This window comes from Saccopteryx bilineata, chromosome 8, assembly GCF_036850765.1.
Source record: "Saccopteryx bilineata isolate mSacBil1 chromosome 8, mSacBil1_pri_phased_curated, whole genome shotgun sequence".
NCBI lineage: Eukaryota > Metazoa > Chordata > Mammalia > Chiroptera > Emballonuridae > Saccopteryx > Saccopteryx bilineata.
The window spans coordinates 8,334,825-8,360,338 of NC_089497.1; the positions used below are offsets into that span (position 1 = coordinate 8,334,825).

The 25,514-nt window shown below is 47.4% G+C and overlaps 1 protein-coding gene across 1 annotated transcript in view; it reads right to left on the minus strand.

Annotated features, from left to right (window-relative positions):
• Positions 1-25,514, minus strand: part of LOC136311896 (ceruloplasmin-like) — a 45,865-nt gene that overhangs the window by 12,871 nt on the left and 7,480 nt on the right. The window contains exons 6-16 of the mRNA XM_066241219.1: positions 24,148-24,313; positions 21,740-21,870; positions 21,243-21,383; positions 20,791-21,002; positions 16,365-16,515; positions 15,565-15,777; positions 10,371-10,578; positions 9,473-9,612; positions 7,292-7,420; positions 2,335-2,441; positions 258-459 (exon numbers count right to left, since the gene is read on the minus strand). Of these exons, the coding sequence (XP_066097316.1) occupies positions 258-459; positions 2,335-2,441; positions 7,292-7,420; positions 9,473-9,612; positions 10,371-10,578; positions 15,565-15,777; positions 16,365-16,515; positions 20,791-21,002; positions 21,243-21,383; positions 21,740-21,870; positions 24,148-24,313 (1,800 nt within the window). The remainder of the gene's footprint in view (positions 1-257; positions 460-2,334; positions 2,442-7,291; positions 7,421-9,472; positions 9,613-10,370; positions 10,579-15,564; positions 15,778-16,364; positions 16,516-20,790; positions 21,003-21,242; positions 21,384-21,739; positions 21,871-24,147; positions 24,314-25,514) is intronic.

Below are 25,514 nucleotides of genomic sequence, written 5' to 3' on the forward strand. Positions count from 1 at the left end.
TTTCGGGGCTATGACGGCAGACTGGGAGCTACGTATGGCAGAGACGGAATGGAGCCTCCTCTGGCTCAATTCTTCACTCTCCGGCCCTGGATGGAATATAGGATTGTTCCACCCCCAGTCCGTGTAATATGTACCCCACCCCTACGCAACCGTTCTCTCTAAGCTCTGCTGAGCGGAACAAACTGGAACCTTCCCCTGCTCTCCTCGTGGGACCCAACCTGTAGGCTACCGTCGGGGGGTCAGGGCGTGGGCTTTACCGTGCATCTGGTTGCTGAGGGAGAAAGTAAAATCACTCCTGTCTACTCGGTTCGGTTCTCGAGAAAAGGTGTTGATGTTTTCTTCAAAGTACCAGGAACTGTTCTCATCAAAAATCATGAAATGGAGAACACGGTGAACGAGCCTGGCTTTGACGTTCTTGCGACAAACCACCAGAGGACCTACCAGCCCGCTGTTCAGGTCCTGAGGAGACAGAGCACGATGACTGCCCGCACGCGCTATGAGAAACTTCCCTCAGCCGATAGGGAATGCACCCAAGTTTTCGTGTGTGTGTGTGTGGGGGGGGGTCAATGCAGAGTTTTTCATGGTTAAGGGTTCTAAAGCTGAGAGTAGGGAACAGAACGATTGATATGCTAACTCTTTGATTATAGAAAAACTGTCATCTCACTCAGAGTTGAAGTCCAAAGAGAACGAGCTCTCATGGATTTTGGACACGTTCCTCCGTGGGTTTAGCTCTATTTTTGAAAATTGAATTGAAAAAACGGAAGTGTGGTTTTAATTAGAATCTCCTGACATGGGCGTTGGTGGGCAGAGGTGTCTAAAGGTCTCAGGACCGTACTCTGGCGAGGCCACTGTCCTCGCAGCCGACTCTAACTGGGAGCCTTGGTTTGTTTTTATTCATTTGGTTTTGGGTTGAATGCAGCGGTGGGACTCGGCCAGTTCGCACTTGTTCGGCAGAACCGATACTTTGCCGAGTTCAGCAAGCGGGTTGTTGAAATGGCACCTGGCATCGGGGTTCTCTCCACGGTGGGTGCCTGGGCAGTCGGCCAATGTGGAAATCACACCTTGACATTCCTCACTCTTTTTCAACGATCATCTGCACAACAGCGTATGCTAAGTGCCTGTCATAATGTTCATTCCATCCATAGATGAAAAGAATTGCAAACAGGGATGCCAATCAAGAAGCAATATGAACAGGCCCTGGCCGGTTGGCTCAGCGGTAGAGCGTCGGCCCAGTGTGTGGAAGTCTTGGGTTCGATTCCTGGTCAGGGCACATAGCAGAAGTGCCCATTTGCTTCTCTCCCCTTCCCCCTCTCCTTCCTCTCTGCCTTTCTCTTCCCCTCCCACAGCCAAGTCTCCATTGGAGCAAAGTTGGCCCGGGCGCTGAGGATGGCTCTATGGCCTCTGCCTCAGGCGCTAGAATGGCTCTGGATGCAACAGAGCAACGCCCCAGATGGGCAGAGCATCGCCCCCTGGTGGGCATGCCGGGTGGATCCCGGTTGGGCACATGCGGGAGTCTGTCTGCCACCCCCCCCCACTCCCCCGCTTCTCACTTTGGAAAAATACAAAAAAAAAAAAAAAAGGAAGCAATATGGACATATCTTAAATAACGGTTTTATTGTTTTTTTGTCAGGTATTGTTTAATATCTTTTCACTACTATTTTAAAATTCTTTTTTATCACATAATCTAGTTTTATATACCTCTTTTATTCTTATTTAAGTATCAAATGCATGAAATAATAAACTACCTTTCACTATATCATTTTTTTATACTTAAAATGGACATTAGGGCAAATAACCAGTTGTTAAATTATTTGAATTCCACCACTGGTTGAATGTCTGAGTAGATTTTTGTTCCAGGAAGAAAGTGGTCAAAATAACAAAAGTTCAAAGAGGAAACTTATTTTTTTTAATGCAAATAAATTTATAACTCCAGACTTGAGAATTAAAAAAAAAAAAACATAATATGTACATATTTATTTCTCAATCTTAGACTTGTTAAATCCCACACTTTGTTTTCTGTAATTCGCACCCTACTCAATGAAACAAAGAAAAGCCTACGTTTATATAATTATATGTATTTTCCAAGTCACAGTGACATTTTGGGGAATGTCATCAATCTAAGTAATCATAGTGTAATAATTTATATATTTTGCTCTTGGAAATGCAAACCTATGTAGGATTAAAAGCGGAACAGTATGTAGGGTTGCTCAATAGACAATTTACATAGACCTAAGATTTTCTTTTTTAAACAAAAAATAAACTCATTCTTTTTTCCATTATATATAGTTACTAGAAGGAGACAGGATGAAAACGAAGATTTGATTTAAAGTTTACCTTAACCAAGTCCACCGTGGAAGAGTAAAACCAGGGTATGCAGTCGAATTCCTTGGTCGTAGGACCAGATCTGTCAGGAATCTCCCAAACATAGGAGCGGATCTTTCCTAAAACAGGCAGATACAGTGTATTACTATCGAATCTTTCCAATCACATTTCTTTACGGAGATAGTGAGCGGGCAAGGAGCAGACGCTATACGCGTCATCGGCGGCAGCGTTCTTGTTCTGTTTGTCTGTCTGTTCGTCTGTTTTTCACTCCAGGCTCTACTACTCCTAGCTTTATGATTCTAGTCAATGCGTTTACATTTCTGAGCTTCTCCTTCCTCATGCACATAAAACAGGGATTTGGGGATTAGACCAGAGGATGCAAATGAAGCCCTCCACATTGCATTATCAGGGCCACAGGGCAAGTTCAGTGTCACTGTCAATGTAGGCTATTGTGTTGTCAGGGTTTATGGATCACAACCTTACAGGGATGCTGCCATTGAAAAATGTCAGTTGTTAAATATGTCATTAATTCATTCAACAAACATTGGCTGTAACAAGACAATCATTCAGGTTTTGAAAGGTGACAGACTTGTCTGGAATTTCACCTCTGACCCTCCCATTGGTGGATTACATATGCCTCCTCCCCCGCCTCCCAAAGCTGTTCGCCTTAACCCTACGGAATCTGGATCTTCTTGAGTCCTGCAGGGAAAGCTCTTTTGGTGTCCCACGCCCACCTCGCTTGTATAATACCGTATTTCCTCATGTATAAGATGCTCCCAGGTATAAGATGCACCTTAATTTTGGGGCCCGGAATTTGAAAACAAAAGTATTACATAAAGTTATTGAACTCAAGTTTTATTCATTATAAAATTTATACAATTCCTTGTCACTGTCCGAACTCCCATTCATGAGTTTGTCCTCATCTGTGTCTGATGACGAATCAGTCTTTATATATTGCCTCGTCCTCAGTTCCATCTATGGCATTGAAAATGCCACAACCACTGTATAAGACGCACCCAGTTTTTAGACCCCAAATTTTTTGGAAAAAGGTACATCTTATACATGGGGAAATACGGTACTATATCTTCCACCTCTAGGGTTTTTTAATTAATTTTCCCAAGCACCTTGACATAGTTTTCATCTTCCACTAACCAATTCTAAACCCAGCCTCCTTGCTTCCAAAGCTTTAACAACCTCTTTACTACTAACCCTTCCCTTCAAGCATACCACACTGTGCCTGGGGCAGAGCAGGCGCTGAGAAGCATCTGTGGAATACACGTGACGGGGCCTTTTCCTGGCTGATCAGTGCAGAGTGCTGACTTGCAAACGCCTTGGTCGGAGAGTGATGTTGGGACCACCACAGGACTGTTTGTTTTTTGTTTTGCTTTTTGTATTTTTCCGAAGTTAGAAGCAGGGAGGCAGTCAGACAGACTCCCACATCTACCCGACCGAGATCCACCCAGCATGCCCACCAGGAGGTGATGTTCTGCGATCTGGGGCGTTGCTCTGCTGCAACCAGAGCCATTCTAGCGCCTGGGGCAGAGGCCACAGAGCCATCCTCAGCGCCCGGGCCAACTTTGCTCCAATGGAGCCTTGGCTGCAGGAAGGGAAGAGAGAGACAGAAAGAAAGGATAGGGGGAAGGGTGGAGAAGCAGATGGGCATTTCTCCTGTGTGCCCTGGCTGGGAATCAAACCTGGGACTTCCACATGCCAGGCCAATGCTCTACCACTGAGCCAACTGGCCAGGGCAGGACTCGATGTTTTTAAAACCAAAAGGGAAGATGGTGATGGGGTGGAGGGAGACTTGATTTGGGGTGGTGAACATACAATGCAACAGGCAGATGATGAATTATAGAATTCTGCACCTGAAGCCTGCTTAATTTTATTAGCCAATGTTACCCCAATAAACTCAATGAAAATTTTAAAATATATAAGCTATAAGCAAAAAGGATTTTTTTTTTTTAGCGAGAGAGACAGAGAGATGAAAAGCATCAACTTCTTGTTGTGGCACTTTAATTGTTCACTGATCACTTTTTCTTATGTGCCTTGACCAGGGGACTCAGCTGAGCCAGTGAACCCTTGCTCAAGCCAGTAACCATGGGATCATATCTATGACCCCACGCCCAAACCAACAACCCTGCACTCAAGCCGGATGAGCCTACTCTCAAGAGAGCGTCCTTGGAGTTTCAAACCTGGGTCCTCAGAATCCCAGATCAATGCTTTATCCACTGCACCACCACCTGGTCAGGCTCAAAAAGGAATATTTTAACCACCATCAAAGTCTACCTTCATTCTCTCTGCCCCATAAAGCTTTCCTTTTTGAATTTGCTTCTTTCCGTAGTAGCCCTAGTTTCTAGAACTTGTTGTTTATGTGGGGAGCTATGGAGGGCCATTCTGGTCACCGTCTCAGGTCCTTCTTTGATGATGAAGGACCGCTGTGCTGGCTGGCAGCCCACCTGGCCCCAAGCTGCATCTGAGACTGCTGCCGGGGCGGCGGCTTAGAAGAGTGGAGGGAAATCCCGACAAGTGGAGTGAGGAAGTGGGAGCGGACAGCCTGGACGACCTGAGGTCATCTCCGCAGAGCCCCCACGTTCGCCCGTGGGCAAAGGGAAACAGCTCATGGCAGGAAAAGTCCACAACAAGAACTGGCTACAACCGGATCAATCCAAGGTAGAAAATAAATTGACCCGAGGCCACCGCCACAGCTCATTTTACCATCATTATAATAAAAGCTGACACCACGAGCAGAAGGTGCCCCCCCCCAGGAGGGCGAACTGCCATGGCACTTCCCGAAAAGAGCATATTAAGAACAAACCCCGCCTGACCAGGCGGTGGCACAGTGGATAGAGCATCGGACTGGGATGCAGAGGACCCAGGTTCGAGACCCCGAGGTCGCCAGCTTGAGCGCGGGCTCATCTGGTTTGAACAAAAGCCCACCAGCTTGAACCCGAGGTCACTGGCTCCAGCAAGAGATTACTCGGTCTGCTGAAGGCCCGCGGTCAAGGCACATATGGGAAAGCAATCAATGAACAACTAAGATGTTGCAACACCCAACAACAACAAAAAAAACCCCGAATGATTGATGCTTCTCATCTCTCTCCGTTCCTGTCTGTCTGTCCCTGTCTATCCCTCTCTCTGACTCACTGTCTCTGTAAAATATAAATAAATAAATAAAGTTTAAAAAAAAAAGAACAAGCCCCCCGACTCCCCACCCTGTCTCCCAAGCAGAAGGCAGAGCCAGAATTTGGCACCGCGACGTTCAGAAAGAACCTAGCTTTGGAAACACATCAAATCCCAAGAACTGGCCGACCCAGTGTGCAGCTCATTTGCAACTCGGCCTGGGTCTGCTCAGACTCATTCTTTCAGTTCTTTCACCACGATGCCTACATCCTAGCCTCTGTCTTTGTCTTACCTAAATGAAACTGGCTTTCATTTTTACTTTGGCGCTTTCCTGCGTAAGTCAAGAGCCCGGAGGTTACCTGACACTCAAAAGGTCCTGGACCAATCCAGGGGTGCAGGAACATAAAGGGCCACCCCATGTCCCTCTCACCCCAACTCAGAGCAGCTGAGGGCCACCCTATCTTCAGAACTTCTTGTAGGGTTGACCGTGCCTTTACTGAAGCTGCATCTCTGTTCAACATCTCCCCACCCCCGTTCAATTTTGCTTTCTTCTCTTTCTTTTCATTGTCATTCATCCCAAGAGCACTACCTGCATTCAGATCTGCATTTCAGAGCCAGCTTCCTGGGTATTCAAATCAAAAACTTTTCATTGTCTTCTAAAGCAGTGGTCCCCAACCTTTTTTGGGCCACAGACCGGTTTAATGTCAGAAAATATTTTCACAGACCAGCCTTTAGGGGGGGACGGATAAATGCACAAAATAAAATTATGCGATCGACGTAAAAACTGTGGTATTTTTAAATATAATTGTTGAATTTACTAGACAAGCGTCAAGAGTGAGTCGTAGACGGATGTAACAGAGGGAATCTGGTCATTTTTAAAAAATAAAACATTGTTCAGACTTAAATATAAATAAAACAGAAATAATGTAAGTTATTTATTCTTTCTCTGTGGACCGGTACCAAATGGCCCACGGACCGGTACCGGTCCGCGGCCCGGGGGTTGGGGACCGCTGTTCTAAGGTGAGAATGCTGAATGCCCTGCTCTATAGAGGTGACGCCTTAGACATACGAATACAAGAGGCTCGTCCCTTCCTCTCAGCAGCTCAACTTTCCCCCCTGCCCCTCCCGCACACACTGTGTCTTGTACTCAGCTCCTCCCTTACCAGTTGAGTTGGGAAGATTGAATAGAGGAACACCTGGCGGCTGGACAAGTGGAGGGTGGGAGGGAGGTGGCCCGAGAGGAGAAACTGTGCACACTGAGGAGTTGTGGGCGTGGAGCTCCCTCCCGGAAGCAGACTCAACCTGCAAAAGGAACTGCTCTCCCAAGTTCCTCAGGACCTTCTTCCTCGTCCTCTGGTCTTCCTTATCATCTGGAACTATACCCATACTTAAGAAAGTGCATTAACCCCATAGTTTTTTTTTTCTTTCTATTATTGAGAGGTGGGGAGGCAGAGAGACAGACTCCTGCACTGGCCCCAACTGGGATCCACCCAGTAAGCCCGCTACCAGGTGATGCTCTGCCCATCTGGGGCCTTTGCTGCATTGCTTAGCAACCGAGCTACTTCAGCCTGAGGCAAGGCCAAGGAGCCATCCTCAGAGCCCAGAGTCAACTTGCTCAAACCCATCTGAGCCATGGCAGTGGTAGGGGGAGAGAGAGTGAGAGAGAGAGAAAGAGGAGGGAGTGGGGTGGAGAAGCAGATGGGCGCTTCTCCTTTGTGTCCTGCCTGGGAATCAAACCCGGGACTTCCACACGCCGGGACAATGCTCTACAGCTGGGCCAACTGGCCAGGGCCAGCCTCATAGTTTTATATAAAAGCTCTGAGTCTTTTCTGTTTTCCAAAGCAGTTACCTGGTTGTGTTGAAACAATAAATGAATTCTGTGTTTTCACCCCATGAGCATGAATAGAAAATGGTCTCGAAGCTTTGTTTTTAAAGATAATTCGGATTTTGTCACCAGGAGTGGCAAATATTAAAGGACCTAGGAAACATAAAAAGAAAAACGTGTAAATAATCTTTATTTATTTTAAACTATGAATTTTCTGTCCTCTTAAGTATTGACAGTGACTTATTCTTTTCCTTAACGTGCAGCCAAATGAAACACGAACACATTTAACAAGTGGATCACTGCTCATTTCTAAAACATGATTTTTGCCTGGAAAATATAAGTCATCTAGCAGTTTTATAAGCTCTCTCTCTAGAAAACCCGCTGTGACGAGGATCAGTGAAGGCATACAGAAACACAGAAGTGAGAAGTGGAGCGCTTTATTTCTTTTTTTGGCCAACCTCATCATTTTGGCCTTTCGTGCTTTTCTGTTCTGAACCCTAAAGGGACACTCGAAGGAGCTGCCAGGCCTCTTTATGACCCTGAGTAATTTTCTCTTTCACAGACCCCTTCATTTTACTCTTCTCTCTTCCATCCAGGCCCAGAACGGAAGCGATCGCATTCGTTATAACTGTCTTCTTTCAACTAGAAAGAAGATTGAATGGGTGGATCTAAAAAGTCTGAAACAGGCCCTGGCCGGTTGGCTCAGTGGTAGAGCGTCGGCCTGGCATGCAGGAGTCCCGGGTTCGATTCCTGGCCAGGGCACACAGGAGAAGCGCCCATCTGCTTCTCCACCTCCCCTCCCCCTCTCCTTCCTCTCTGTCTCTCTCTTCCCCTCCTGCAGCCAAGACTCCATTGGAGCAAAGATGGCCCGGGCGCTGGGGATGGCTCCTTGGCCCCTGCCCCAGGCGCTAGAGTGGCTCTGGTCGCAGCAGAGCAACGTCCCGGAGGGGCAAAGCATGCCGGGTGGATCCCAGTCAGGCGCATGCGGGAGTCTGTCTGACTGCTTCCCTGTTTCCAACTTCAAAAAAAATACCAAAAAAATTAAATTAAATTAAAAAAAATAAAAAGTCTGAAACAGACATGACCTTGAGACGAACTGAGCGGTAGGAACTCTCCTCAAACGTGAGCTGTCGTTCTAAGATCGGAGCCGGAAGAGACCTGGTGGGCACTCCCTGGCTACCAGCTGAAGTCAGCACCTGCTTGACCCCTGCGGCAACTCTACCTTCCCAAACAGGAGCTTGCTCTTCCTTTCCCAGATAGTGTTTTCTTTCCTCCTTTGTATAAATAATCATGGATCTAAAGGGTTCACACTGTGTTATTTACCTTGCTGCATTGGGCCAGAACCCTAGAAAAAAACAAACATCTTGCTGCTGCCAAAGATTGGGAGCGATCTGAAGACAGCGGCATAGGAACAGCAAAGACCTCTCTCCCGGAGTCAGAAAGGGACAAGCTCAAGAGCAGCCGCGAACAAAGCAGGTCCCCCTTCGGCAGCGTGGAAATCCATCTTGCAGGGTCCCAGGCTAAAAAATGGCCTCTGAGAGATACACAGGTAGCAGGACCAAGACAAGATTTGGGGATGTGGAAATGTCACGTGACTTGCGAAATACTATGCAACATATGGAGAAGCCATTTGACATATGAAGTCATCATGTGACCTATGGAAGGCCACGTGACTTCTAAAAACTGCCGTGTGACCTATGGACATGTAACACGTAGGTGCTCAGGGGTGACGTGAGGTATCCTAGCTGATCTGTCAAGGGTGGAAGAAAGGGCTATCATTTTCTTCACTCTTGGACAAAGATGAAATTAAATCTTACAACCAAAGTGTTTCAATTTAACACTTAAATTTAAACAAAGAAGTTCGTCCCTGCCCCCCCCCCACTACTGATGATTTTCTGGGCTTCATTTTAAATTCAATGCAATTATCTTTAAATGCCATTTCTATGGTCCCGTCCAGATCCAGAATTCTTGGATTCTGAGTGCAAGAAGCCAGGTAATCTGAAACTGACCATATTAATTTTCTATGGTCTCTTTATTTTCCATTAAACAATACCTGAATCACTTCTCCCAGTGAAACAAATTAGAGGTACAGGCATTTTCCTCCCTGACGGCGGAAGCTGACAGTATCCTCAATGTGGGCAGCAAGCTCCAGTGGCTGCGGACAAGAAGCACACCCCCACAACCAATCTCATTCTGTGCCAATACCTAGTATATCCAGGTGCTTTTCATCTTCATTTCTTTCTCTTTGCTTTGTGAATGTGATATCATTGTATTGACGGTATACAACTTTCTTGTATTTGGACCCAAGACGTGTCTCCCTTTTATCCAAATATATGCTTGTATTACTTTGAGGAAATGAAAACAAAAACAAAAAAAAACACACACACATAAGGTTAGTTAATTTAACAGTTAAATTATATGGAATTCTTCCATATATTCTCATATGAAAGAACTTGACATAATGCAATTCATTAATATCTAGAGGCTGCGTCACCTTGAAAAGTAATTCTTTTTGAAAAAATATATTCATTCTGGTAAGATGGATGGATATATTCATTCGTACTTTGAAACATGTTTTCAGAATAAAATTTTAGTTTTGGTAAAGGAATAAATAGTAAGAGACAAAACTGTAGAAAGAAATAAAATCTAACACAAAGAAAGTTTAGTTTAAGTTGAGGTTCTCAGGAGAACAGGTGTAGATGGAGACAAACCACGACAGAAGGAAAACCTGACTGATCCCACACATGAAACGTAGTGGAGGTTATGTTTATTACACGCCGGGCAACACGGCTCGATGGTAACACACGCCAGGGAGACAGAATGCAAGAAATAGGGAGAGAGACAGGGAGAAACAACGTACAGAAGAGGTTATGTAGATATTTAGAAAGATTTGAAGTCATCTGTAATTTAAAGTATCACACATACACATTTTGAAGTTATTTGTAATTGAATGTATCCTAAACACACGTGCCACACACACACACCATACACACATACCCATCCTACACATGCACAAAATACACACACACACACGAGTGAAAGGAAAGGGTGGAAAACTACAGAATGAACCCTTCCCAGCTGGAGACCGGAATTATGGCCATACTTCTCTCTTTGTAAACGTTTCAGTTCTCTCTCCCACTTCCTGCTCGGAGCATAATCCCACACAACTTCCTCAGCTGCGATGTAAATAACTTTCTCCTGCTGGTAGCGTGTCTGATCAGGGGGTGAGCCCGCACACTGCCGCACTCTGTAGTGATTTTTCATGCCTTCTTGATAGTGCTGGGAAATCAGACAAACCACATCGAACTTTCCTAGAGGCAGATAGATGAAGGACAGGAATGCATAAGGCTTTGCATCGAGACTTCTTTTCTCTCTGTGCCATCATCTGTAAGCCAGAAACCGCCCCCTCCCCGGACATACAGTAAGACAGTTCGTTCATTCTTTCACTAATTTGATAAATACTTACTCACTATCTTCCTTATACCAGGCATATTTCGAGGCACATAGAGACATCAATAAACAAAATAGTTAAAAATCCCTGCCCTTAGCGTCTATATGGCAAGTTCTTGTGGAGACAGACAATAAACTTGGCAGTAATTTTGTGTATGTAGAAAGGTAGTAAATACTATGGGTAAAAGAGAGAAGTAGAGTAATGAGCTGAAGGTTGAGGAGACTGGGAAGGTGAGGGGGGCAAAGAGGGCTCAAAGGTGCAATGACCAGGTACAGGATGGTCAGGGTCGGTCTCGCCAAGGACTAGGAGGGGTGGCAGGTGGGCAGAGACCCATGAGAGGTGAACGGCAGATCCAGGGGAAACAGGCACAAACTGCCCCAAGCTGAGGGCCTGCTCGGTGTAGTTGAGGACCTTCTCGGAGGCTTGTGCACCTGGAGCAGAGTGAGCAAGGGTAAGTGTGCTAAGAGCCAAGATTGGGGGTGGGGAGATGAAGGGCCAGGTCATATGGGCTTTTGTGGGCCAGTGAGAAGTCTGGAGCCTTTACTTAGTGACAAGAGAAGCCTCTGTGGGATTTCAAGTTGCTGGGTAACATATGGACACTCAGGCAGCTGTGCTGAAACGAGACCAGACTGGACAAGGTGGAAGGGAAGAGGTCCATTAGAAGGCTGCTAAAACCATCCATGAGCCCTGGCCGGTTGGCTCAGTGGTAGAGCATCAGCCCGGCGTGTGGAAATCCCGGGTTCAATTCCTGGATAAGGCCCACCTGCTTCTCCACCCTTCCCCCTCACCTTTCTCTCTATCTCTCTCTTCCCCTCCCGCAGCCAAGGCTCCATTGGAGCAAAGTTGGCCCAGGCACTGAGGACAGCTCCATGGCCTCTGCCTCAGGTGCTAGAATGGCTCCAGTTGCAACAGAGTAATGGCCCAAATGGGCAGAGCATCATCCCCCTGGTGGGCATGCCAGGTGGATCCCGGTTGGATGCATGTGGGAGTCTGTATCTCTGCCTCTCTGCTTCTCACTTCAGAAAAATACAAAAAACAAACAAACAAACAAACAGAAAAAAACAACTATCCATGAGAGATGGTGGCTTAGGTCAGGTAGCCTTGGAGGGAGTGACAGGAAGTTGGAGGGACTCAGCCTAATACAGTAAAAACCTCCAAGGACCAGCACGACCAGAACAATCCCCACAACAGAAAACAACCCCGCCTGGTTTGGAGCAGCCGGCCCCCCTGAGTTTTCCTTGTCTCCTACTTTAGTCATTTTGTGCCGTCACATTCTGATGCTGCTTCTGCATGTTACCTTCATCGCACTAACTCTCCCTTTCAACTCTCTGCCTAATTTCTGTTGTACTCATTTGTATGGAGGGTAAGATTCAAGAAGCCAGACAAGGAAGAAAAACCTTCCGATCGAGAGGGTTTGGGAAAGAGAATTGGTTCAGAATAAAATGATTCTCGTATGGCACAGTGCTCGACATGCAGTTGGCATCTCCACGTAGTTACTACAGCTGATATTGTTTAGGAAAGAGAACAAAGAGAAGGAAAAAAAATTTTTAAGTTCAAGGTAAAGGAAAATAAGGAGCAGGGTGGGGTTAACAATAACTTGTCATGAGTGAATGCTGCTACAGAGAAGAGAAAGAGCTCTTTTTTCCCCTCCCTTAATTGTTTGTTGTTTTGTTTGTTTGTTTGTTTTGAGAGAAGACAGAGAGACAGACTCCCACATGCACTGTGACTGGGATCCACCCAGCAAACTCCCTAAGGGGCGATGCTCTACCTATCTGGGACCGTTTTTCCATTGCTCAGCAACTGAGCTACTTTTATCACCTGAGGCTGTGGCCATAGAACCTCAGTGCCTGGGGCTAACTTGCCTGAACCAATTGAGCCATGGCTGCAGGAGGGGAAAAGAAGGAGAGAGAGAAAAGGGGAAGAGGTGAAGAAGCAGATGGTTGCTTCTCCTGTATGCCCTGACCAAGAATCAAACCTGGGACATCCACACACCAGGCTGACACTCTACCACTGAACCAACTGGCCAGGGCCTAATTGTCCTTAATCACAGATTTTGTTTGTTTGAGAAGTAAAATTAAAAGTTTTAGAATGTAGAAAATGTAGTCACAAAGACTTAAGTGGTGTCACAAAGAGTTAAGATGCCAGTCTATGGTATTTGTAGAGTAACTAGTTTATTGTGTAAGCAGTATTTGATTGGTGCCAGGTAGCTTTTGACCAAGACAGATGAATTTTGTGTGTGTGTAAAGTTGAATCTGCAGGACAACGTTTTCTTTAAAGTCTAATATATTCCACACACTTCACTCTATTTTTATTACTTCTATCTCATCGGATCTGATTGTTGCTTATTTCTTTTTGTCAACTGTAATTATTACAATACTTATTTTAAAAGTGAGGATATTAGGTTTAGAGTGGAGATTTGGCTCCTCCGATCCCTGCAACAATTCTCTGATGGGGGGTGTTGTTGTTTTTTTAAAACTGCTTACTACCTCATACCTGCCAGAATGCCTCTCATTAACAAATCAACAAATGGCATGTGCCCTTGAGGGTGTGGAGAGAAGGGCAGCCTCCTGCACTGCTGGTGGGAAGGCAGACTCCTGCAGTCACTGTGGAAAGCACTGTGGAGAAAATGGAGCTGCCTTTTCACCCAGCCATCCCACTTGTAGGAATATATCCTAAAAATACTAAATCACTGATTCAAAAGAAGAAATGCACCCCCATGTTTATGGCAGCATTGTTCACAATAGCCAAGATCTGGGAACAGCCTAAGTGTCCGTCAGTGGATGAGTGGATAAAAAAACTGTTGTACATATACGCAATGGAATACTACCTGGCCGCAAAAAAGAGAAGGAAATCTCACCTTTTGTGACAGCATGGATGGGCCTGGAGAGTGTTATGCTAAGTGAGATAAACCAGGCAGAGAAAGACCAGTGCCATATGACCTTACTCACATGTGCAATCTAATGAACACAATAAACTGAGTAACAAAATAAGAACAGAGGCATGGACACAAGGAACAGGTGGACAGCTGTCAGAGGGAAGAGGGGACTGGGTCAGAGAAAGTGAAGGGGTTAGCCAATAAACATATATATACTACATAATACACAGATACAGACAACAGGGTAGCAGCAGCCAGGGGGGTGGGGGGAGGCCGGTGGGGGGACAGAGAGGGGAAACGGGGGGGGGGAATAGGACTTTGCACGGAGCATGGGGGGGAGCATGATGTGGTTGGTGTATAGATGGTGTTATATTAAATGGGACCTTTAAAACCATGTCAACACAATAAACTAAAAAAATAACTATTGGCCCTGGCCGGTTGGCTCAGTGGTAGAGCGTCGGCCTGGCGTGCAGAGGTCCCGGGTTTGATTCCCGGCCAGGGCACACAGGAGAAGCGCCCATCTGCTTCTCCATCCCTCCCCTCTCCTTCCTCTCTGTCTCTCTCTTCCCCTCCTGCAGCCAAGGCTCCATTGGAGCAAAGATGGCCCGGGTGCTGGGGATGGCTCCTTGGTCTCTGCCCCAGGCACTAGAGTGGCTCTGGTCACAACAGAGCGACACCCCGGAGGGGCAGAGCATCGCCCCCTGGTGGGCAGAGCGTCGCCCCCTGGTGGGCGTGCCGGGTGGATCCCGGTCGGGCGCATGCGGGAGTCTGTCTGACTGTCTCTCCCCGTTTCCAGCTTCAGAAAAACAAAACAAAACAAAACAAAAAACTATTTATCAGCAACACTCAACCTCATTGAAGTTGAAACTTTTCCCTAGAGAGGAAAGCTAGCTAGAAGAGAGAAGGGCAAGGTGGAGGCATAAGAAAGGCCTGGGAAACTGACGAACGGGGGAGGAAGAGATGCAGTTATCTAGCTGGAAGGAAACGAGGTCAAATGCTTAAAAACATCTGCATTGCCTTTTTTTTTTTTTTGTAACAGAGACAGAGACAGAGAGAGGGATAGATAAGGACAGACAGGAAGGGGGAGAGATGAGAAGCATCAACTCTTCATTGTGGCTCCTTAGTTGTTCATTGATTGCTTTCTCTTTTGTGCCTTGACCAGGGGGTCTACAGCAGATCAAGTAACCCTTTGCTCGAGCCAGCAACCTTGGGTCCAAGCTGGTGAGCCATGCTCAAACCAGATGAGCCCATGCTCAAGCTGGTGACACTGGGGTTTTGAATATGGGTCCTCTGTATTCAAGTCCAACAGTCTATCCACTGTGCTACCACCTGATCAGGCTTAAATTTTTATTTAGTGAGAGGAGGGAAGGCAGAGACAGACTCCTGCATGTGCTCCGACGGGGATCCACCTGGCAAGCCCACCAGGGGGTGATACTCTGCCTATCTGGGGCCACTGCTCCATTGCAACCAGAGCCATTTCTTAGTGCCTGAGGCGGAGGCTAGGGAGCCATCCTCAGTGCCCGAGGCCAACTTGCTCCATTGAGCCATGGCTGCAGGAGCGGAGGAGAGAGATATATAGAGAGAGAAGTGAGAGGGGGAGGGGTGGAGAAGCAGATGAGCGATTCTGCTGTGTGCCCTGACCAGGAATTGAACCTGGGACATCCACACGCTGGGCTGACGCTCTACCACTGAGCCAACTGGCCAGAGCAAAACATCTTTGCTTTTGAGGAGTGTGGGTGGATTTAAAGCCTGGAGCCCAGGAAGAGCAAACTGGGAGAGGCTGAGGGCTTCTGTGTACAGGAAAATGATGCCCTCGTGCTCCTATTAACTAAATAGAACAGGGCAAAAATTTTCCAAGTACTATTTATTGTATGTCTTTTTCCTGAACCAACAGAATATTCAGCACATATAATAACACTTTTTTCAAGCTTCAAACATGTTTCTGGCTGAAGGAGAAAGGGCATTACTTACCTAAGGAATCAGGCGTCATTAAGAGTGTCTGTGAATTGTGGGGAAGCAGAGGGATAGTGTCCGACCTTTCTTCCGGGTAAGTGAAGGTATTTCCTGAGAAATATATCCCATGCAGTTCCAGCTCTGATCCCACACTAAACATGTGCCATGAAACTTTGTCTCCTAAGCACATGTCCAGTCCCGGCTGATTTCCGTACATGTATCCATTTAGAGCTGCAAGACATTTACGACAAAGACAAGAGTGTTGAATGTACTGACATTATTTGAAACTCAACAGAGGACTAATCACAAAGCACTTCATTCATGTGAGAATCTCAAGGTGATCTGAGGCAATCTTTTCCTTTTAATTTCGTGAAAACTAAGGCCGGAGGAGTGGTTACTTGTCCAGTGTCCTAAGCTAATAAATGGAACTGTTAAGACCAGAGTCCACATCAGCAGGCCAATTCTTTTTCTATTATATCTCACACCCTTCAAAAACCACCAACCAACCAACTCAACAAACACCCTGCCCACCCACTCCACTAATTTGTCAATAGAGAAATACAGTGGTTTTCTATCTTCGTGTAGCAATAGCTAAACAATATATTGCACCAAAGAGACATTGGTCAATATTTGGTAAATTGAATTTAACATCATCATCCAAGTAGATTTTTATTGAGAAATTCTATTTACAAGAATCATATTAGCCAACCATTGAGGGAGAAATGTCTGTTGTCTCTTAAACAATCTGCAATTCTTTAGGCGGGATGAAATGAAACAACGCTTAATACATTTATCGTGTAAATGAAGTGTTTTCTTACTGGACATATAGTTAGACTTTTGGAAATCTGGGTCCTCTTTGTCCACATTTTCGGGTTCTGTGGTAAATGTTCTAATATTTTCATCCAGGAGAAAACTTTGATTTTCATCAAATACTGTGGCAAGTAGGTAAAATTCTTTGTCTATTCCCTTCTGTGCATGAGAATAGGGGGGAAAAAGCACCAGGTATAGTTTAGTCAAATAGTTGATCTGCATACAAGATTTCGTATACAAGAACTGTATATCCTAGAAATTTTGATCAATTACGTTCCCCACTTACAGATATTTTATATAAAGACATAGCCAGCGAGCAGATTTATCACAAAACTAAGATGTTAGGAGAAATCTCTATATCTGCTTTCATATAAAGCTCTTACTACAGATAAAGCTCCCTACATTTAAAACCCCATCTAATAAGATAATCACAGATCGTGGCTGTTCATAGGATGCTTTGTAGAAAGTTAAATAAAATGTTTTGAATTCTAGAAAGTCTGCATTTTTAGGGTTTATGAAGAAATGCAGCATGTATACACATTTCTATTTTTGGATAAAATATAAAAATTATATGTACAAAAAGAATTATGAGACCTCTATATAACTTTATATAAATAAATATGATTATATAGCCACATTTTTGAATAAAATATACATTCAATTATATATATATAATTATATTATGGAATTTACAAGGCTTTACCACACATGATTTACAATGCAGAAAAGAATTCACTTGCAAGTGAAGAACAAGGGAAAATCATTCATCAAGCATTTGCTGAAGACCTGTTGCTGTTACAGTGAATCAACAAAACCTCAGGTATGGAGTCAAGGAACTTATTTTTGAAAATAAACACACAGATAAGCGCTTTGATGGAAACATACACAAGGCCCTGTGGCAATCTGCATGAACTTCAACGAACACTTCAGATTAAGGACAGGAAGAAACTCTCAGAATGAGTTTTTAAAATGCCTTCCCTTTTGGCAAGTAATACAGTGAAGAAAGGCTGTTTCTGCCAGAGAGAAGAAAGGTCAAAATCCAAAGAGATGGGATGTCGAGGCTGACAGGGTCCAGCATAGTGGGGAGGGAGGCAGGGTCTGGTGGGGGGTGCAGGAGGCTAGCAGGGGTCCAGCATAGTGGGGAGGGAGGCAGGGTCTGGTGGGGGGGGCAGGAGGCTAACAGGGTCCAGCATAGTGGGGAGGGAGGCAGGGTCTGGTGGGGGGGGGCAGGAGGCAAACAGGGTCCAGCATAGTGGGGAGGGAGGCAGGGTCTGGTGGGGGGGGGCAGGAGGCTAACAGGGTCCAGCATAGTGGGGAGGGAGGCAGGGTCTGGGGGGGCAGGAGGCTAACAGGGCTCCAGCATAGTGGGGAGGGAGGCAGGGTCTGGTGGGGGTGTGCAGGAGGCTAACAGGGTCCAGCATAGTGGGGAGGGAGGCAGGGTCTGGGGGGGCAGGAGGCTAACAGGGCTCCAGCATAGTGGGGAGGGAGGCAGGGTCTGGTGGGGGGGGTGCAGGAGGCTAACAGGGGTCCAGCATAGTGGGGAGGGAGGCAGGGTCTGGTGGGGGGGGCAGGAGGCTAACAGGGTCCAGCATAGTGGGGAGGGAGGCAGGGTCTGGTGGGGGGGACAGGAGGCTAACAGGGTCCAGCATAGTGGGGAGGGAGGCAGGGTCTGGTGGGGGTGTGCAGGAGGCTAACAGGGGTCCAGCATAGTGGGGAGGGAGGCAGGGTCTGGTGGGGGTGCAGGAGGCTAACAGGGTCCAGCATAGTGGGGAGGGAGGCAGGGTCTGGTGGGGGGGGTGCAGGAGGCTAACAGGGTCCAGCATAGTGGGGAGGGAGGCAGGGTCTGGGGGGGGTGCAGGAGGCTAACAGGGTCCAGCATAGTGGGGAGGGAGGCAGGGTCTGGTGGGGGGGGCAGGAGGCTAACAGGGTCCAGCATAGTGGGGAGGGAGGCAGGGTCTGGTGGGGGTGTGCAGGAGGCTAACAGGGTCCAGCATAGTGGGGAGGGAGGCAGGGTCTGGTGGGCGGGGTGCAGGAGGCTAACAGGGTCCAGCATAGTGGGGAGGGAGGCAGGGTCTGGTGGGGGGGGCAGGAGGCTAACAGGGTCCAGCATAGTGGTGAGGGAGGCAGGGTCTGGTGGGGGGGGTGCAGGAGGCTAACAGGGTCCAGCATAGTGGTGAGGGAGGCAGGGTCTGGGGGGGTGCAGGAGGCTAACAGGGTCCAGCATAGTGGGGAGGGAGGCAGGGTCTGGTGGGGGGTGTGCAGGAGGCTAACAGGGTCCAGCATAGTGGTGAGGGAGGCAGGGTCTGGTGGGGGGGTGCAGGAGGCTAACAGGGTCCAGCATAGTGGTGAGGGAGGCAGGGTCTGGTGGGGGGGTGCAGGAGGCTAACAGGGTCCAGCATAGTGGGGAGGGAGGCAGGGTCTGGTGGGGGGGGTGCAGGAGGCTAACAGGGTCCAGTATAGTGGGGAGGGAGGCAGGGTCTGGGGGGGGTGCAGGAGGCTAACAGGGTCCAGCATAGTGGGGAGGGAGGCAGGGTCTGGTGGGGGGGGCAGGAGGCTAACAGGGTCCAGCATAGTGGTGAGGGAGGCAGGGTCTGGTGGGGGTGTGCAGGAGGCTAACAGGGTCCAGCATAGTGGGGAGGGAGGCAGGGTCTGGTGGGGGTGTGCAGGAGGCTAACAGGGTCCAGCATAGTGGGGAGGAGGCAGGGTCTGGGGGGGGGGTGCAGGAGGCTAACAGGGTCCAGCATAGTGGGGAGGGAGGCAGGGTCTGGGGGGGTGCAGGAGGCTAACAGGGTCCAGCATAGTGGGGAGGGAGGCAGGGTCTGGTGGGGGTGTGCAGGAGGCTAACAGGGTCCAGCATAGTGGGGAGGAGGCAGGGTCTGGTGGGGGGGGGGGGTGCAGGAGGCTAACAGGGTCCAGCATAGTGGGGAGGGAGGCAGGGTCTGGTGGGGGGGGCAGGAGGCTAACAGGGTCCAGCATAGTGGGGAGGGAGGCAGGGTCTGGGGGGGGGTGTGCAGGAGGCTAACAGGGTCCAGCATAGTGGGGAGGGAGGCAGGGTCTGGTGGGGGGTGTGCAGGAGGCTAACAGGGTCCAGCATAGTGGTGAGGGAGGCAGGGTCTGGTGGGGGGTGTGCAGGAGGCTAACAGGGTCCAGCATAGTGGTGAGGGAGGCAGGGTCTGGTGGGGGGTGTGCAGGAGGCTAACAGGGTCCAGCATAGTGGGGAGGAGGCAGGGTCTGGTGGGGGTGCAGGAGGCTAACAGGGTCCAGCATAGTGGGGAGGAGGCAGGGTCTGGGGGGGTGCAGGAGGCTAACAGGGTCCAGCATAGTGGGGAGGGAGGCAGGGTTTGGTGGGGGTGCAGGAGGCTAACAGGGTCCAGCATAGTGGGGAGGAGGCAGGGTCTGGTGGGGGTGCAGGAGGCTAACAGGGTCCAGTATAGTGGGGAGGAGGCAGGGTCTGGTGGGGGGGCAGGAGGCTAACAGGGTCCAGCATAGTGGGGAGGGAGGCAGGGTCTGGTGGGGGTGCAGGAGGCTAACAGGGTCCAGCATAGTGGGGAGGGAGGCAGGGTCTGGTGGGGGGGCAGGAGGCTAACAGGGTCCAGCATAGTGGGGAGGAGGCAGGGTCTGGTGGGGGGGCAGGAGGCTAACAGGGTCCAGCATAGTGGGGAGGGAGGCAGGGTCTGATGGGGGGGTGCAGGAGGCTAACAGGGTCCAGCATAGTGGGGAGGAGGCAGGGTCTGGTGGGGGGGCAGGAGGCTAACAGGGTCCAGCATAGTGGGGAGGGAGGCAGGGTCTGGGGGGGGGCAGGAGGCTAACAGGGTCCAGCATAGTGGGGAGGGAGGCAGGGTCTGGTGGGGGGGCAGGAGGCTAACAGGGTCCAGCATAGTGGGGAGGGAGGCAGGGTCTGGTGGGGTGCACAGGGTCTGTCTGTCCTGTTGACTCCTATGTCAGCAGGTGCCGGAGTGACCTTTAATGTGGAGAGTGCTGTAACTGGATTTGGAAGATTTGGCAGGAAGGGACGTGGAGGTGTCTTGAGCGGAGGTATATTGAAGCAGGATGAGAGGGGAGAGGAGTTAGGAAGTGAAAGGCATTCAGAAAGAGGTAACAGTGCCTAATCTGGGGCGCGGGGTCAGAGGCTTGGTGACCAGTGGTGCGGGATAGAGGAAAAGAGGGTGACTTGGTGGGGAGAGGGACAGGCAGGAGCTGTCCAGAGGGAGAGGAAGAGTTAAAACAGTCCAGCGGAACTCAGAGGCATTTGTGGAAGGTGCCAGGGCGGGGGTCCAGGGCAGAGGAAGGTGCAGGGGTCCCACTGGGGCTGCGAGAGGCCAGACGGAGCCTCCGCATGCAGACCGGAAAGGCAACTGCCTGGTGACCCTTTCTCTGGCTCCATCTCAGGCCAACGCTCACCGGGCCGCCCTGGACACAGGTCCTCAGGCTCACCTGTTTGCCATCCTTGCCAAGACTTCCCTTTCTGCACACCAGGAGGGGCCCCACGAGGCCGCTGTTGGTGTCCTTGGTCCCATTCACCGCGGAGAAGTATAACCAGGTGAGGCAGTTGGGGTCTGTGGAGGTCGGACCCACATCCGCCGGGACTTGCCACGTGTAGACAAACCTTTTGCCAGGGTTGACGTGGGAGGAGGCTGGAGGGTCACCTAGTGAGAAAGAGCCACTGTGAAAGAGGATCCATGACCACGAGCCGCAAGCCAGGACAGAGAGGTCTCCGGCAGCCCGCCTTGGGGGGCAGTTGGAAGCCACCACTTGGCCACGATAAGTCCACAGAGCCGTGACGATGCGGAAAGTGGGCTGCCCGAGGGCTTCAGGAGGAAATGTAACGTCTCGTTGACATTGGAGGACAGTGTGGCTTGCTTGGCCCTCCCCTGAGTTCTGCTTACCTCCTCCGGGGGTCCGGTAGAAGGAGCCCTCGTTGTCTTTGCTATAAAGCAGGCCATGGGGCTGCATGCTGAGCGGCACGGGACCCTTGTTATAGAAAGTGACCTGGATGGTATCTCCCACCTCCGCCTTAATGACAGGGCCTAGAAACCAACAGAGTTCGTTGTTCTGGTTTTCTGAAAAGTTGACTCTCAGCTTGCGGTACTTGGGTAAAGGTCTAAGAACAAGTTAAAGGGACGATGCCATGAACCAGAAACGTGCCCGACTACAAAAGGTCTGGGGTGTAGAATGTCATTTTGAACAAAGAGATTCATCTCATTGGATTCATAAGGGCAAGAGAATGCCATTTCAAGTTGGGTGAACCAGGATATCTTGTTTTCATAAGGTTATGACAGCTAATGTCAATAAAACTGCGAATCAGTGAATACAGTTTGGAGTGCACAGAATTTGTATAGATGATAGGTATTTACAACTTTGCAAGCTATGACTAGAATTTTACCAATGAGTCCAAAATGCTCTTCTCTTGCCTTCTGTGTTTGGAAGGAAGCATCTGTGTATCCACGGAAAACTAATTTTTGGTACGTTCCTCCAATCCTGGTTGGGCCTTGTTTAAAAACTGACTGAGATTCGCTGTGCAGAGAAAGTAGGAACACAAAGAACTTTTAAATGCACAGTGGTCATGTGAATAGCAAGCAAGAAATCTACACACATCTGTTTGAAAGTACTTGTAATTCATTGATAAAAGCAATTCATGCTCATTGTAGAAAATTTGGAAAATAAGGAAAAATATAACAACAAAATTAAAATCTTCACAATCCTGCCATCTATCTGTAACCATTGTCAGTATTTTCCATGAGTATCTTTCCAGTCTTTTGTTTATGTGTGGGTATATAAGTATCTGTTTACCTAGAAATTTATATACAAAATTTTTTTTGGAATAAAAATTAAAAAGACATATGTCTGACTTCTTTTTCTTCTTTTAAGCAGGTAGTAACAAACATTGCTTTTAAAACAAGTATGTGGGCCCTGGCAGGTTGGCTCAGTAGAAGAGCATCAGCCTGGTGTGTAGATGTCCTGGGTTCGATTCTTGGTCAGGGCACACAGGAGAAGTGTCCATCTACTTCTCCACCCTTCCTCCTTTCCCTTCTCTCTTTTTCTCTCTCTTCGCCTCCCACAACCATGGCTCGATTGGTTCAAGAGAGTTGGCCTCAGGCGCTTAGGATGGCTTCATGGAGCCTCCACCTCAGGCATAAAAAATAGCTCAGTTGCTGAGCAATGGCCAAGATCGTCAGAGCATCCTCCTGTAGGGGACTTGGCACATGGATCCCGGTTGGGGCGCATGCAGGAGTCTGTCTCTGTCTTCCCTCCTCTCACTTAAAAGAAAAAACAAGCATGTGGAGAGATGTGAGAATATTAGGATGAGAGATGTCATTCTTTTTTTTTTTTTATTATTCTACTATAATAAAATGAATAACTCTCAGTCCACTGAGAATAAGTGTTCCCTAGCAATGGATGGGTGGCTAGCAGTGTTCAGGCGTCATAGCGTTTCAGAGTCAGGAGAATCACACAAGTCAAAAGGCCCCATCTATTCCTACTCACTTCAGTCAATACCGAATGAGAGCTGGACTTAACTCTGAAGCTACATTTTGCTCTAAGCACAGGTATCTTTTTTCACAATGAATACAAAAATCTCCATTAAACATTGAATAATTTGTTAAAATATGAGAAAACATTCATTTGATACAACATATGTAGTTTTCTTAAAAATTTTGTGAGTGAATTAGAGAAAAATAAGTATGGAAAACATCATTTTTGGTGGTTTTAGAACTTGATATTTTCTTTTTTTTTTCTTTCTTTTTTTTTTTTTTTTTTTGTATTTCTCTGAAGCTGGAAACGGGGAGAGACAGTCAGACAGACTCCCGCATGCGCCCAACCGGGATCCACCCGGCACGCCCACCAGGGGTGATGCTCTGCCCACCAGGGGGCGATGCTGTGCCCCTCCGGGGCGTCGCTCTGCCACGACCAGAGCCACTCCAGCGCCTGGGTCAGAGACCAAGGAGCCATCCCCAGCACCCGGGCCATCTTTGCTCCAATGGAGCCTTGGCTGCGGGAGGGGAAGAGAGAGACAGAGAGGAAGGAGGGGGCGGGGGTGGAGAAGCAAATGGGTGCTTCTCCTTGTGTGCCCTGGCCGGGAATCGAACCCGGGTCCCCTGCACGCCAGGCCGACGCTCTACCGCTGAGCCAACCGGCCAGGGCTAGAACTTGATATTTTCTGACACACAACTTTCATTCAATAGCTGGAAGGCTTCAAACTCTTGTCTTCAAGTTGGTAAACACAGTTAGCAATTAGATGATCAGAAACACTTTCTGTGCACTTTTAAATATTGGTGCTGCAGTAAGGTATTTCATCCTTAGTTTTCGGTCAGTAATATAGAATTGTAATATAGTCTTTGATGTTACTAAGTAAAAAAAATATATGTAATATGAAGGATGCCACAGGAAGTGATTTCATTGCCCTCAGAGCTTAGCAGGAAAGTATACATTACATATGAGGCGGGTTTTTAAATTTTTTCATAAAATTGCTCTTTGAGAACATTTTCCACGATGCTGTTAAATGTCTCATAATTATAATATAAAGGAAATCCATTTTAAAATTTAGTGTTAGAAAACCTATGAGCAGTATGTGTTCCTTTGCACTGGCTGCCAAGGCATTTAGAGAAAAATTTTGGATCCTTAGGTTTAATTTTTTTCCAGTTTTTGATATAATTATTTATTCTACCATTATTTTATTATACTATTCTTATAATAAGATGCCTAAATCCTTTTTAGGAGTAGCTGGATTCTGGATATTTTCAATTATCTTTTTTTTTAACCATAAATGCTTCCAGTGAGTAAATCATTCGTTACCTTCCAGCTGCCGTTAAACTTTGTCCAGTAAAGACATTTATACCAGATGGAGCATAGTTCCAGAGTATTTTTTCAGCAGCAATATAGTAATGTAAAACACGCGTCCCAGTAACCCTGGCTGAAGATTTCTGGCAATCACTCACATTGAAAAAAGCCGTCATACTCTCTGAAAAACAGTAAACCCAAGTAGAGAATGTTATCAAGACATTAAAACACTTTTTATAGTCCATATATATATATATATATATATATATGCCAACAATATTGCAACTTGCCCCTTCTCTGAGGAGTTTTAGGTATTTTATTTATGGAATCTGTGTAAAAACCTCAAATATCTGAAACAAGGACAAAAACCAGATGCAAAGATGAATGTTAGAGGAATATATACCATGAGAAAATAATAACAAGCTTTGGACCGGCTCAGAGATGAAGATGGAAACCGCCGGCTGAGAAGAACTGGAGCCAAAAACATCCTCCCTCGTGGGTATGAAATTGCTACCACTAGTCACTAATGAATTAGTTGGCTTATTAGATCAATTGTTGGCAGCCAGGTGGGAAATCAAGGCAGGCCCATTTTCCTGGGGGCGTCAGCCCCGTGGTTTGACGTTGGAGCACCGCAGGTGGGGGTGCAAATTAGCAAAGAATTTTTAAGGCAATCTGCAGCAGCGTCTGTTAAAATTGTAAACCCTTCCCTTATATAATTTCACTTCTTGGTGGTTACCCAAGAGTAATATTTGCACATGCATAAAAAACAACAACAAATACAGAGGTGTTAACTACAACCTTGCCAATGAAAAAAAATGTAGAAAGAAATGTAAATGTCTATCAGTAGGCAAATTAGGACACGTCCCAATATGGAAAATTCTATAACATTTTTAAAAGGATAAGTTAAATAGATGAGGAATGTCCTGGAAAAGATTTCAAGACAGACACGGGTGGGCAAAAGTAGGTTTATAGTCGTTCATAGGGAAAATAATACGATAATGAATAACAATACAAGAATGAAGTCTTTTGCATACTCACGAACATACACCTACTTTTTGCCCTGCCCTCTATTGACGAAGGAAGAAAACAAGAAGCAGAACATTATATAGAGTGTGATGTGATTTTGTAAAACACACACACAATGTGGCTTTATTTCTACATGTTCACACATATTGTGTGAAAAGGCATGGTAAACAGGTTGGTGAGAATTCACCCCCAACTGTTGACAGTAATTACTCTCTGGGGAAGGTGGTCACTCTCTAAGATGGTGGTTAGATGATAGTCCTTCCTAGTGTCCTAGCAGTCTCTGAGTTACAATGACTGTGTGTGTCTCTCCTTTTCCCTATAGCCCTGAGAGGGACACAGAACACAGGCAATCCTAA